General features: G+C 42.7%; 1 protein-coding gene across 18 annotated transcripts in view; it reads left to right on the top strand.

Moving 5' to 3' along the window:
• Positions 1–14,073, top strand: part of APP (amyloid beta precursor protein) — a 280,730-nt gene that overhangs the window by 262,914 nt on the left and 3,743 nt on the right. For all 18 annotated transcript variants that reach the window (XM_078358835.1, XM_078358826.1, XM_078358833.1 and 15 more), the window contains 2 exons: positions 461–561; positions 5,812–5,958. In XM_078358835.1, the coding sequence (XP_078214961.1) occupies positions 461–561; positions 5,812–5,958 (248 nt within the window). The remainder of the gene's footprint in view (positions 1–460; positions 562–5,811; positions 5,959–14,073) is intronic.

Raw genomic sequence — 14,073 nt, 5'->3', positions numbered from 1 at the left:
CAAAGTAGCAGTTTTGTACTACCAGGTAATTAATGCTCATTTTTAAAGCCTTTGACTATTATTTCTGAAGTAGTGAGTGCACATGGAAAAAGGCACATAATAGGCCAAACAATAAGCTGCTAAGCCAAGCCAACATATTTCAGAAACAAATCCTTGCCAACCTCACAACCAGCATTTAACTTCTGCTTTTCCCCCGTTTTCAAAAATGACAGCATGTGTTTAAAGGCAGCAGAAGCCTTATGTTCAGATTTCCTTACCCTTTCATTTCTTTTTGTTTAAAATAGGTAATAACTACAGATTTAAATGTAGGGTATCATTTTTCTTGAAGAAAGTCATTAATCAATTTTCCTCTAACTTCAGGCCTAGAAAGAAGTTGTGGGTAGGCTTTGTCTTAGAATGCTACTGTTTGTGAATAAAACTAATTGGTTGTCCTGCATATTTTAATTATGATATAATACAGGTTCTGGGTTGACAAACATCAAGACGGAGGAGATCTCTGAAGTGAAGATGGATGCAGAATTCCGACATGACTCAGGATATGAAGTTCATCATCAAAAACTGGTACGTAAAATAATTTACCTCATTCCGCTACTCTGTCTGCCCTGCCGAATGACCTGTGAACTCGGGTTCATCCTGTGCCAGAAATCGAATTAAGGAAAAGATAAAAACAAAAATAAAATGCTTGCCTATAGGATTACCACGGAACATAAAGAAAATAAAGAGGCTTCGTGAAGAGTTCTTTCGGACTACAAGGCAGCTAAGCTCGTGCAGGACTCAGAACATAAAGTAGAATTAATTTCAATATAGCAGCTGCTTTAACCTCCACTGTGTTTTCTAGGAAAGTAGGTTTACAATAGATTTATCGAAGGATCAGAGTCAAACACGTGCACAGGCTGCTTGGTTTTACAGAACACTTTATGTGGCTTCAGTTCCCATCTGGAACTGTCTTTGCTCATTCATCTCTCCCCGCCCGGCCCCCCGCTCTTTCTTTTCATTCCCTCTCCTCCCTCCCGTGATTTAACTTCTCTTGTAAGAGTAAGATCATGGGGTGAGCAGGACCCCATGATGTTCCTGATAGTGTTATTCATCAAAAGGTTTGGGCAAAGAAGACAGCCGCTTCCTTTTCAGATGAAATCACTTTCCCCCACTAATGTTAGAATCGGAGTAAATCAAAAAGCGACATCTCCTTTGTGGTCAGCTCTAGTAGTTATATAAAACTCTTTACTAAAAGCTTAGAAACTCAGATAAATCACGGATTATGTTAGGCTTCCATCTTATCAGTAGGTGCAGTAAGGGGGTTAAATTAATAAAGAAGACAATTTTATCGCATTCAGTGGTGAACAGAAAAATGGTAATTAAATTTCTATAGCAATAATACTTGAAGTTCTGTCAAGCACTTCTTTTGTTTTGTGTGTGTGTGTATGTGCGTGTATGTGTGTGTTAGCTTTTTTCAAGCAGAAAATGTCTTTTCAATATTCATAAATAAAATTGATAAATCCTAGTATTAATATCCTAAAGAAACACCTTCAAAGTATTATTTATGCCTCACTTGACTGTAAATAATTGTAGCAAATGAAAGACTGACTTGGGATTTGGATTTGCGTTCTTAAGTCTCGTAATTCTTTTTTTGTACAAAGACATTTAGCTTTTTGAAGCATGGTTTTCATTGGCAAGATAATCCAGTATCCATTGTTATAAAATCGGGGGTTCTCTTGATGAGGCTGTTGCTGAAGAGGTTAATGGGAACTGGGGAACTGCTGAAGAGTTGAGAGTCGGTAGGGCAGAAAGCTGAAGATTAGTGTGCACACGCTGGGGCCTGCGTCGTATAAGCGCATCTCCGCAATTACACTGACGCCTGTAATGCGACAGTGACTAATGGCAGCAGCAGCAATTAGGAGAATCAGCTCCCTCTACTGCACTAGTTGATAAGATAATATACTATAATTAGTGCAATGAATATTACAAAATTACAGTAGTTTCTTAAAGGCACAGGAATATGTCTAGACTTGCATTTATTCCTGATTACCTCACACTAGTATCATTAGCTAATTAATGATTTGCTTTTTATAAAACTGTAGAGCCAGCATATTTGTTTAGTAAAGTGAATAATTATGAACAGTTTCTCATTTCGTTATGGATATATCATGAGTAACACCCTTCTAGAAGTTTGCTTCATTTGCTGTATTTTATATTCCAGATCTGGCATGTTAGTTTTAGCTTTGAAAAGTCAGTCATTTGACTACCTTGAGGCTATATTGAAATAATTTTTTTAGGGAGCTACAGGCATACCTTGGCAATTTCCGAACACCACAATAAAACAGATTTTGTAATAAAATGTCACACAAATTTTGTGGCTTCCCAGTGCGTATAAAAGTTATGTTTATACTATGCTATGGTCTGTTACATGTACAATAGCATTATGTCTTAAAAAACCCCATACATACTTTAATTTAAAAATAATTTAGTACTTAAAAATGCTAATGATCATCCGAGTCTTCAGCAAATGCTAATCCTTTTTGCCACTGGAGAATCTTGCCTTGATGTTCACTGCTACCGGCCGATGCAGGTGGTGGTTGCTGAAGTTTGTGGTGGCAATTTCTTAAAATAAGACAATAATGAAGTTTGCTGCGTCAATGGGCTCTTTCTGTCACAAAAGATTTCTCTGTAGCATGTGATGCTCTATGATAGCATTTTACCCACCACAGAACAACTTCCAAAATTGGAGTCAGTCTTCTCAAATCCTGCCACTGCTTCGTCACCTTCACCAAGAGTAGATTCCATTACAAGACATCACTTTCTTTGCTCATCCATAAGAAGTAACTCCTCATCCATTCAAGGTTGATGATGAGATGGTAGCAGTTCAGTCATGTCTTCAGGCGGCACTTCTCATTCTGGTTCTCTTGTTATTTCCACCACATCTGCAGTGACATCCTTTACTGAAGTCTTGAACTCCTCGAAGTCACCCATGAGAGTTGGAATCATCTTCTTCCAAACTCCTGTTAATGATGTTTTGACTTTCATGAATCACAAATGTTCTTAATGGCATCTAGAAGGCGAATCCTTTTCAGGTTTGCAGTGTACTTTGCCCAGATCCATTAGAGGAATCACTCACTATGTCAGTTAATAGCCCCACAAAATATATTTCAAATGTATAATAAGACTCGAAAGTCGATCCACAGTCTGTACAGTGGAGGTTATGTTAGCAGGCATGAAAACAACAGTAATCTCCTTGTACCTGTCCTTCAGAGCTCTTGGGTGACGAGGTGCTTTGTCAATGAGCAGTAATATTTTGAAATAAATCTTTTCTGAGCAGTAGTTCTCAACAGTGGGTTTAAAATATTCAGTAAACCATGCCGATAAGACACGTGCTGTCATCCAAGCTTTGTTATTCCATTTATAGAGCATGGGCAGAGTAGACGTACAGTAATTCTTAAGGGCCCTAGCACTTTTACAATGGTAAATCAGGCTTGGCTTCAAAAATTTAAAGTCACCAGCTACATTAGCTCATAACAAGAGAGTCAGCTTATTTTTTGACACTTTGAACCCAGGACTAGATGGCATTTTCTTCCAAATAAGTCTCTTTCATCTCTGTTGAAAAACCGTTATTTAGTGCAGCCACCTTCACCAGGTGCTTCAGAAGCTGCTTCCTGCAGCGTCTACATCAGCACTCGCTGCTTCACCTTGAACTTGTGTGTTCTGGAGAGTGACTTCTTCCCTAAACCTCAGGAAGTCAACCTCTCCCGACATTTCTTTCTTCTGCAGCTTCGTCACCTCTCTCATCCTTCATAGAATCAAAGAGAATTGGGGGCTTTGCTCTGGATTAGGCTTTGGCCGAAGAGAATGTTGTGGCTGGTTCAATCTTCCATCCAGACAACTAAAACTTTTCTCCCTATCAGCAATAAGGCTGTTTCGCTTTCTTATGATTTGTGTGCTCACTGGAGTAGCACTTTTAATTTCCTTCAAGAGCTTTTCTTTGCATTCACAACTTCACTAACTGGCATAAGAAGCTTGGCTTTCAATGTGCTTTGCTAAGTTTAATTATTTCTAGCTTTTGCTTTAAAGTGAGAGACATGTGACTCTTCCTTTCACTTAAACACTTAGAGGCCATTGTAGGGTTATTTACTGGCCCAATTTCAATATTGTTGTCTCAAGGAGTAGGGAGCCTGGGCGTTGAAGAATGGAGTGGCCAGTTTAGGGGACAGTCAGACCACATACAACATTTATTGATTTAGTTGCTGTCTTCATGGGCATGTTTCATGACCCTCCAAAACAATTAAAATAGTAACATCAAAGATCACTGATCACAGATCACCAAACGGATATAATAATTTTTTAATGTTTGAATATTGAAAGAATTACCAAAATGTGATACAGACATGAAGTGAACCTGTGCTCATTTTTGGAAAAATGGTACCAATAAATGTGTTCAATGCAGGGTTACCACAAACCTATAATTTGTTTAAAAAAAAAAAACTATCTGTAGAGCACTACTGTGCATAAAGCTAGGTGTGATTGTATTTTCATTAAGTTACATAGCAAATGTGGTAATGTTTAGCAATAGTTTTACATCATCTAGCATAAGATCAACTCCTATATAACAAGATGTAGATAAAGTTGAAAAATAATGACTTGTTTTATAAACAGTGTGAAGGAATATACTGCAATAAATGAAATTTATTTTTTACAGTGTTCTCAAAATTTTTTTTATGTTTAATCCAAATAAACAGCAAGGATAAAGCAGCATTTCAGATTTTGGTGTGTGGAGACAATAATAAGAAAGCATGAGTACTAAGTGACTTTAAATTCTCGTTGCCTGTACGTCCCTTCGAAACGTTATGCTTTAAAAAGCATTATACCGCTAATGGTTCATTAAAATCCTGCTGAATTACTATGGCTAAATGTAAATAACAAGAGGTCTTTTTTTTTTTTATTGTTTAGCTCCTTTGTTTCAGAATGTTTATCCCTGTGCGTCAAAAATGTCCCTCCAAGGAAATTAGGATACCTGCAGAGTTGAAAAACACCTGAGTTGCAGTCACTGAGAGTCAGGCATCAGGGCTCAGAGTTTCAAACCTGCTGTGACTGGGAAAATGCTGGCTTCCTTTCATTAGTATGATTCGTGCCTCTCCAGCTTCTGATAGATCCAAGCGCTATCTTCCCACCACTCACTAAATGTTCCACCTGTCAAAGGGTTTCAGGTCCTTGGGGACTTCGGTTTTGACTTGTGAGGGGAAAGTAGACTTCTTCGTACTGGGGAAGCCACATGTTGGACATTGTTCTATAAACCATGATTGTCATTCTTAGTAAGGAGAATATGTGATTTCTTTTTTTTAAGTAAGCACCAAATATGTGACCAACCAGCTGGGCAGAGAATATACTGAAACTTTTCATATAACCTCATGCAAATGTCCTGTGCATTTAAGAAATGAAATTCTGGCCAGGCTCGGTGACTCATGCCTATAATCCCAGCACTCTGGGAGGCCGAGGAGGGTGGATTACAAGGTCAAGAGATCGAGACCATCCTGGTCAACAAGGTGAAACCCCATCTCTACTAAAAATACAAAAAAAAAAAATTAGCTGGGCATGGTGGTGCACGCCTGTAGTCCCAGCTACTCAGGAGGCTGAGGCAGGAGAATTGCTTGAACCCAGGAGGCGGAGGTTGCGGTGAGCCGAGATCGTGCCATTGCACTCCAATCTGGGTAACAACAGCGAAACTCCGTCTCAAAAAAAAAAAGAAATGAAGTTCTTTTAATTGCATTTATAAGTTACATTGCATTTAGAAGTTAAAATTATTTTTCTTAATTTGTTTTCAAGGTGTTCTTTGCAGAAGATGTGGGTTCAAACAAAGGCGCAATCATTGGACTCATGGTGGGCGGTGTTGTCATAGCGACAGTGATTGTCATCACCTTGGTGATGCTGAAGAAGAAACAGTACACATCTATTCACCATGGTGTGGTGGAGGTAGGTGAACTTGACTGCATATTTGCGAGTGGGAATTAAAGACTGTGAGAGAATTAGGCTTAGCTTTTTGCTAAGAACTATCTAAGTATCTCTTTAAAAAAACAAATCAATATGCTTCCGTGAGGCTTGGGTTACAGCTCTTCTTTCTTGTCTTGCCTTTCATTCACTGCAACTTACCGTGAATATTCTGATCAAGGTATTGAGATTGCGTGTTATCTCAACTTATAATTTGTAAGGAAGTTATCAGATAATACAAATGATAATGCATGACTTTAAAACAAGTGTGATTACTCTTAGATTTTTTTCCCAAAGACAAGCAACAAAAATCAGTATGAGAAGTTGAAAATAAAAACAGAAGTAGGAGGTTGCTTTTTCCAAAAAAACCTAAACATACATATGCCTAGATTTCTCTTAGTGTGGCCTCTGAATACAACCAGGTAATAGTAAATAACGTGACTTTTCAGTGCAGTTCTTACCTTTGAAGTTTCTCAGGAAATCACAGTATTCTAAATGGCCCACAAAAACATACATGATTGTTATTTGAGAGTGCTTCGACCTATTATCCTGCACTTCACCTGAAATATCTTAGTTTTGAGGTTGCTATACAAAAACAAGCGAGAGAGAAAAAGAATTTACAAATAAGTTATTTTTATGCTTTTAAAATGCCATGGGGGAAGTGTAAAAATCTCATGGCATATGAAACTTTCTAGAAACTTGTCTTGCAGAGGGTATAGTATAAATATGCATGGGGAAACCAAAAAATTCGTATGACATTTTATTGCAATATTTTAAGAGTTACAGAGTTTTTAGAGCTGAAAGATATATTGATGACCAATCAAATTTATCTTCTCATCTTGTAGATGAGGGAACTGAGGCCAAGACAGAAGGGTTCAAATTACGTAGGGTCAGAGTCCAGATTGCCCCTCATATTCCCCATTGCTTTTTATTCCTCATTGTGTTTTGTTGTTGTTGTTTTGAGACAGAGTTTTGCTCCATCGCCCAGGCTGGAGTGCAGTGGCGCGATCTGGGCTCACTGCAACCTCCGCCTCTCGGGTTCAAGCAATTCTCCTGTCTCAGCCTCCTGAGTAGCTGGGTCTACAGGTGCACGTGACCACTCCTGGCTGACTTTTATGTTTTTAATAGAGACAGGATTTCACCGTATCAGTCGGGCTCATCTCAAACTCCTGGCCGCAGGTGATCCACCCACCCGCCTTGGCCTCCCGCAGTGCTGGGATGCAGGCGTGAGCCACCGTGCCTGGCCCCCATTGCTTTTGCCATCAGAGAAAAGTCCAGGTGTTTCCAGGAACGTGAAGATTTCACCATCCCCAGGGAATTGTTTTCTAAACCATTCTCGACTAGAAGACAGGCAGAGCTTAAATAAATTAAATCTGTAGTGAAGCCAGAAATCTCATTTTGTTCAGCATTTAACACCTCTGCAGATGACAACAGAAGCTCCTGATGGAAACTGGGGTGGAGCCTCGTTTTCCGTTCATACTGACGTGGATGAGCAGTGTGAGGAAGGAAACCAAGGGAACGGCAGGCAGCAGTGGGAAGGAACGGAATGTCTCAGACCCGAGCGTGAGCACATGAAAGCAATGACCCCACCGTCACATTTGGGCTCTGCACCTTTTGTAATAGTATCTAAGCTTATGTCCCTCAAAACAGTGTAAGATACATTTTCATTAGTGTCAGTTTCTTTCATTTCTGCTCAAATTAATTTTTTTTTAATTTTAGTTTTATGTTCGAGCAAATCAAGATGTCTTCATACTCGGGCAATTCAAGAGCCCTTTGCTGTTGCTGTTGTTTTGAGTTTTTTCATTGTTATTGTTTTCTTTGTTTCTTGAGATGGAGTCTCTGTCACCCTGGCTGGAGTGCAGTGGGATGGTCTCCACTCCCTGCAGCCTCCACCTCCTGGGTTCAAGTGATTCTCCTACCTCAGCCTCCCAAGTAACTAGGATTATGAGAGCACACCACCGCACCTGGCTAAGTTTTGCATTTTTAGGGGTTTGCCACGTCGGCCAGGCTGGTCTCAAATTCCTGGCCTCGAGTGATCCACCCTCCTCGGCCTCCCAAGGTGCTGGGATTACAGGCATGAGCCACCACACCCAGCCTTCAAGAGCCCTTTTTAATTTCTTTAATATAATTCTATCTTTGCTGCCAGTCTGTCAGTTAAAGATGCCCATCTTTGATGCCAAAGGCCAAAGACTTGGCTTCCTAGGCTTCCATAACAAAGTAACACAGATTGGGTGGATTAAGCATCAGAAATTTACCTTCTCACGTTTCTGGAGGCTGAAAGTGTAAGGTCAAGGTGTCAGCCAGGTTGGTTCCTCCCGAGGCCTCTCTCTTTGGTTTGCAGGTGGCATGGCCTTCACTCTGTGTTCTGCTGTGTCCTAACCTCTTCCTGTAAGGACACCAGTCATACTGGATTAGGAGCCACCCTGATGATGACCTTGTTTAACTTAAATGACCTCTTTGACCCTGTCTCCAAATACAGTCAGATGCAGAGGTACTGGCAGGTTAGGACTTCAACATATGAATTTTAGGGGGACACATTTCAGCCCATAACAGAGCCCAGTGATGGTAGGGAGAAAAGCAAGGGCGTCTACCAGGAGCCCCTTCCCCAGGCTGTGTGTGAGGCTTACCAGGTCCTACCCTAGACCTAAGGAAACAGAATTCCCAAATAGGAGGCTGGGAATCTGAGTGCTGAAAATTTCCCCACCTGAATGAGACAGGCAGTCAGATTTGAGAGTCACTGACACATCGTTTTAACACTCTTTCCTTTTAGTTCTCTGCACAAGCCTTAGGGAGCGGAAGATGATATCTCTTGTCTCCCAGATAACCAGTTGCCTTTTAAGTGCTCTTCCAGCTGCCTGAATTAAATGGCCTTTTTTTTTGTCAGTTACCAAGCAGTGTCTCATTGGACTTGGAATGTCAGAGGAGAAGTCGACATTTTGACCCAGATTTTGAAAATAATTTTTGAGCCAGGAGGTATCCTTGCAGGAGCAAAATCAGGAAAGGTGGCTGTTCAGCTCTTCTGTAGATATTCATTTTGCTGTCTACTTGAGAGCAACTGGAAGCCTTTCTAGATGAAGAGCCCCACCTCGTTTGTGTTTTCTTTTGTTTATTTCCTCTCATCTCCTTCTTCCTCTCAAGACCTTTGTGGCTGTCCTTCCCGAAAGCAGCCCTCTGTCCAGCCCCATGGTGTGTCTGTACGACAGTGTTGGAATAGACTACATTCCCCTTTTCTGTCCTCAAAAAGATATAGTGTAGCTGGGATGCTAGAACTTGAACATGGAGTTGCACCCCAGCCCAGGAATGTTCCCGGGTGAGAGCACTGTGGGCTTTCCGAGCACCATTTTTCTCAGCATTTCAGAGTCTGCACTGAACGGAAGTGATGCTTCTGCAAACATCCTCTTCCTACCCTAACAGGGCCTCTCACACTCAAGTACATGGAAATGCCTTTATTTCCGGCTCTGGCTAACCCTCGTTAATGGGTAACCCTACTTCAATAAGAACAAAAATGTGTAAATGAATATTTCCAGTTGGACTCGCTTCGGTCACTCAGGACAGAATGCCATTGTACTTACATACCATCAGTCCATGAATAAGTCACGAGGAAAGCATTGGTTTCCAGGAAATTCCTCGTTTTCAGAGTGAAAAATTCCTACCGAAGCAGAGATAGGAATTCTAGGGAAAAATCCTGAGAACGAATGTAGAAATGAAAACAAGCCTCTGCCGCCTCACACTGGAGATACATTCTGAGAAATGTGTCATGGGGTGGTTTCACCTTGTGCAAACATCATAAAGTGTATGTACATAAATCCAGATGGTATAGCCCGCTCCACACTGGGCTCCACACCTGTAAACTATTGCTCCTAGGCTATACAGCTGGGCAGCGTGCTGTTGCACTGAGTACTATAGTCAGTTGGGACACACTGGTAGGTATTTGTGTATCTAAACATAGAAAAGGCATAGTAGAAAATATGATATTACAGGGCTGGGTGTGGTGGTTCACGCCTGTAATCCCAGCACTTTGGGAGGCCAAGGCGGGTGGATCACGAGGTCAAGAGATCGAGACCATCCTGGTCAACATGGTGAAACCCCGTCTCTACTAAAAATACAAAAAATTAGCTGGTCATGGTGGCGCGTGCCTGTAATCCCAGCTACTCAGGAGGCTGAGGCAGGAGAATTGCCTGAACCCAGGAGGCGGAGGTTGCGGTGAGCCGAGATTGTGCCATTGCACTCCAGCCTGGGTAACAAGAGCTAAACTCCATCTCAAAAAAAAAAGAAAATATGATATTACAACCTTACAGGATCACCATCATATATATTTGGACTGTCATTGACTAAAATGTCATTATGCGGCCCATGACTGTATTTTTATTAGTAGAGTTGTTAGCATTTGGAAATGAGCACTTGCTAGATTTGCCTTTTTTAAAAAACAATAAGCAGTGGCTGAGCGCGGTGGCTCTCACCTGTAATTCCAGCACTTCGGGAGGCCAAGGCAGGCAGATCACAAGGTTAGGCGATCAAGACCATCCTGGCCAACATGGTGAAACCCTGTCTCTAATAAAAATAGAAAAAATTAGCCAGGCCTGGTGCTGCACACCTGTAATCCCAGCTACTTGGGAGGCTGAGACAGGAGAATCACTGGAACCCAGGAGACAGAGGTTGCAGTGAGCCAAGATCGCACCACTGCACTCCAGCCTGGGTAACAGAGCAAGACTCTGTCCCCCCCAAAAAAGATTACTACTCAAGAGGCTGATGCAGGAGAATCACTTGAATCCAGGAGGTGGAGGCTGCAGTAAGCCAAGGCCGTGCCACTGCACTCCAACCTGGGCAACAGAGCAAGACTCCGTCTCAAAAAATAATAATAAGCAGCAAATAATGACTTCATGATTTACTTAGCCATAAGGCCAGAGAGTCACTCTGTGAGCCATTGGCCACACTTTCCCAAGGAGGTAACTGTGCCTTATTGGTGCTTCAAGCAGTGAAGCAATAGCCTTTTGTTATTACCGCTCCCCAAAGGCGCCCTCCATGTCAGAATACCCCGCTGGTGGCTGGAAATCTCAGCACTAGCTGAATTATCCACCCTTGGTCCTGTTGTAGGACGTTCTGCAAAGCCCACTGATCCCAGGATCTGTTTAGTAGCAAACAGCACTTTTCTACACTCAGATATGTAGACACTAGATATTTAAAAATACGTATCGTAGCTCTTTCTGCCACTCTCTGCAGAGATGTCACCTTTAATAAGGAGAAGTCAGGGGCACAGCTTCTCTTTATCATAGGATGTGAAAAAGGTTTCCTCTCACGGATCTGATCACTGGAACACCAGACGTCTCCCTGCACTGACCTCCTGCTCATCTCATTAATGACCTGAATAAGCAGAGAGTTGCTTATTTGGCTTTTATGGAGGTATAGCATGCGACTTTTTCTGAGAAATGTGCTGTCGTACTGGTGACTTTATAAAAAGATGTCCTTAGAGGTCCTTTGTTTTCAGAAAGAAGCTGACCCACCAGGATACAGATGCACTGACGTCAGCACTGTAGAGTAGTTCGAGAGAGTGGTCGGGCTGAATGGAAAGCAACGGTACAGAGAAGTGAGGGTGGACGCAGAACCTAGGAGTGACTTACAGTGAGCAGCAGGAAGAGAAATTGGAAGATCGAAGGAGAGCATCAGAAATGATTACAGGCTGGGGGTGGTGGCTCATACCTGTAATCCCAGCATTTTGGGAGGCTGAGGCAGGTGGATCACTTGAAGCTAGGAGTTTGAGACCAGCCTGGCCAACATGGTGAAACCATATCTCTAATAAAAATACAAAAAAGTAGCCAGGCATGGTGGTCCCAGCTACTTGGGAGGCTAAGGCAGGAGACTCAATTGAACCCGGGAGACAGAGGTTGCAGTGAGCCAAGAGCACACCACTGTACTCCAGCCTGGGTGACAGAGCAAGACTCTGTCTCAAAAAAAAAAAAAAAAAATTACAAAGGGATATCAAAGGAGTTCCTGAAACTTCCTGAAGAATTGCTTGATGTTGGCAATGAACATAGCCAACTGCTGTCTAGTTCTATATAACTATAAAAAGATGGCATCTTAATTAGAGAAAACGAGCATCTACACAACCAAGTAGCAAACAAGTACTGGGAGGGATAAGTGACTGGCTTGAAAACTTCCTAGGACCAGGCACGGTGGCTCAGCACTTTGGCAGCCCGAGGTGGGCAATTCACGAGGTCAGGAGTTCAAGACCAGCCTGGCCAACATGGTGAAACCCCATCTCTACTAAAGATACAAAAAATTAGCCAGGCGTCCTAGTGCACACCTGTAATCCCAGCTACTCAGGAGGCTGAGGCAGGAGAATTGCTTGAACCTGGGAGGTGGAGGTTGCAGTGAGCTGAGGTGACGCCATTGCACTCCAGCCTGGGCGACAGGGCGAGACTCCATCACAAAGAAAAGAAAACTATTTCTTTGCTATTGTCTTGGCTATTTTCTTTGCTTTAATTTCATTTTATTTTTCACCTACTTCTGGCGCCTTTGATGTGCCACACTCCATTGCTGTATTGTACGCCTCATTCCCTTACCCTCCCTTACTCAATGATGGGAGTCTGTCTTTTGGCCTAACTCAGTCCCTTGTATAAAGGGACATCTATTAATCCACATCCTGCTGATTACATAATCAAATGCAAAAGTGGTGTTTCCTGCCCCCCCTCCAAGCTCACGCACCTCCATGTAGATACTCTAGTGGCAAAATGATGGAGGAGACCTAGAAACTAAGGACACCCAAATAGAACCTTATCCCTGCAGTCAGAGAGCTGAGCTCTAAATTCCTCTGGATATAGTAAAGGACTAAATGGTTCCCATGAATCAAGTTCAGGAAGAAAAGGGTAAGGGGGTGTGGAGGTAAGGCAAAGAGTGTCAGAAGTTCTCCTCAAAGCTATTTTAGGACAAGGCGGGTCAGGCCGCTTGGGCTCAGCTCTTTTCAGCGTGTGTCATTGGCAGCAGCCAGTTGAAGACACGCTGTCATGCAGTGCAGGGGGCTGGGCCGAATAAGCCCAGATCAGCGTGCTGCTGTGGAATCCAGGCTATCTGGGGAGAGAATGAATATTCAGTGGTTGTATGTATGTGTGTTTTCTTTTTTTTTTTTTTAATTATTATTATTTGAGACAGAGTCTCACTCTGACACCCAGGCTGGAGTATAGTGGTGTGATCTCAGCTCACCGCAACCTTCACCTCTTGGGTTCAAGAGATTCTGCCTCAGCCTCCCGAGGAGCTGGATTATAGGCACGCGCCACCATGCCTGGCTAATTTTTGTATTTTTAGTAGAGACAGGGTTTCACCATGTTGGTCAGGCTGGTCTCAAACTCCTGACCTTGTGATCCACCTGTCTCAGCCTCCCAAAGTGCTGGGACTACAGGCATGAGCCACCGTGCCTGGCCACGTATATGTGTTTTCATCCCAACAAGTGGCAGATGTTTCTGCCTGGTTGGAAATGGAAATTCTGTCCCTGACTTCATTGTTTTATCATTCCTTCCAAAACAAGCACCATGGGCCCAAACCTCCCCTGGCTCTGCTTTCAGGGAAATAGTATTGTGTTTGTGTAGAGGCCCTGTCTGCACAGGGTCGAGGTGGGGCTGGCCTTCACATGGTGGCCCACTCCACTGCTGTAGCTTAGCCACGAGGAGATTGGTGAGCCTGCTGGAGAGGAAGGCCGCCCTCACCTGGTGCACTTCCTTTAGCAGTAGGTTTATCCATAGACGTGAGTACTCGGTTTTTCACATCCAGATTTCAAGGGGTTGGAGATGAAAGATCCAATTCATGCTCCTTTGGATGCCTTTTTGTAAAGATACTCCCTTCTCCTCTAGCTCCTGAGCCCTCTGAGGTCTCAGGGCCAACCTGCCACATGGCAGGAATGACAAAATGTAACTGTCTTCTCAGTGGCAAAAGGTAATAGGATTAGCAAGTAGCAAAATGGAAGCTGAGGGAAGCCGTTTGGCTTTGGAGTTTGAAGAGGAGCTAAGCCTATCGAATTGCCAGGAGTTCCCCTGACCTTGATGCATGCAAATGATCGCTGACAGCCAGTATGATGGTGGATGTGCCTCCTGGAAGAGAGAAAAGGGTAAT

The sequence above is a fragment of the Callithrix jacchus genome, chromosome 21 (genome assembly GCF_049354715.1).
Source record: "Callithrix jacchus isolate 240 chromosome 21, calJac240_pri, whole genome shotgun sequence".
Taxonomy (NCBI): domain Eukaryota; kingdom Metazoa; phylum Chordata; class Mammalia; order Primates; family Cebidae; genus Callithrix; species Callithrix jacchus.
Note: the sequence above shows the minus strand (reverse complement) of the source record. Positions and strands in the feature narration are given on the sequence as shown.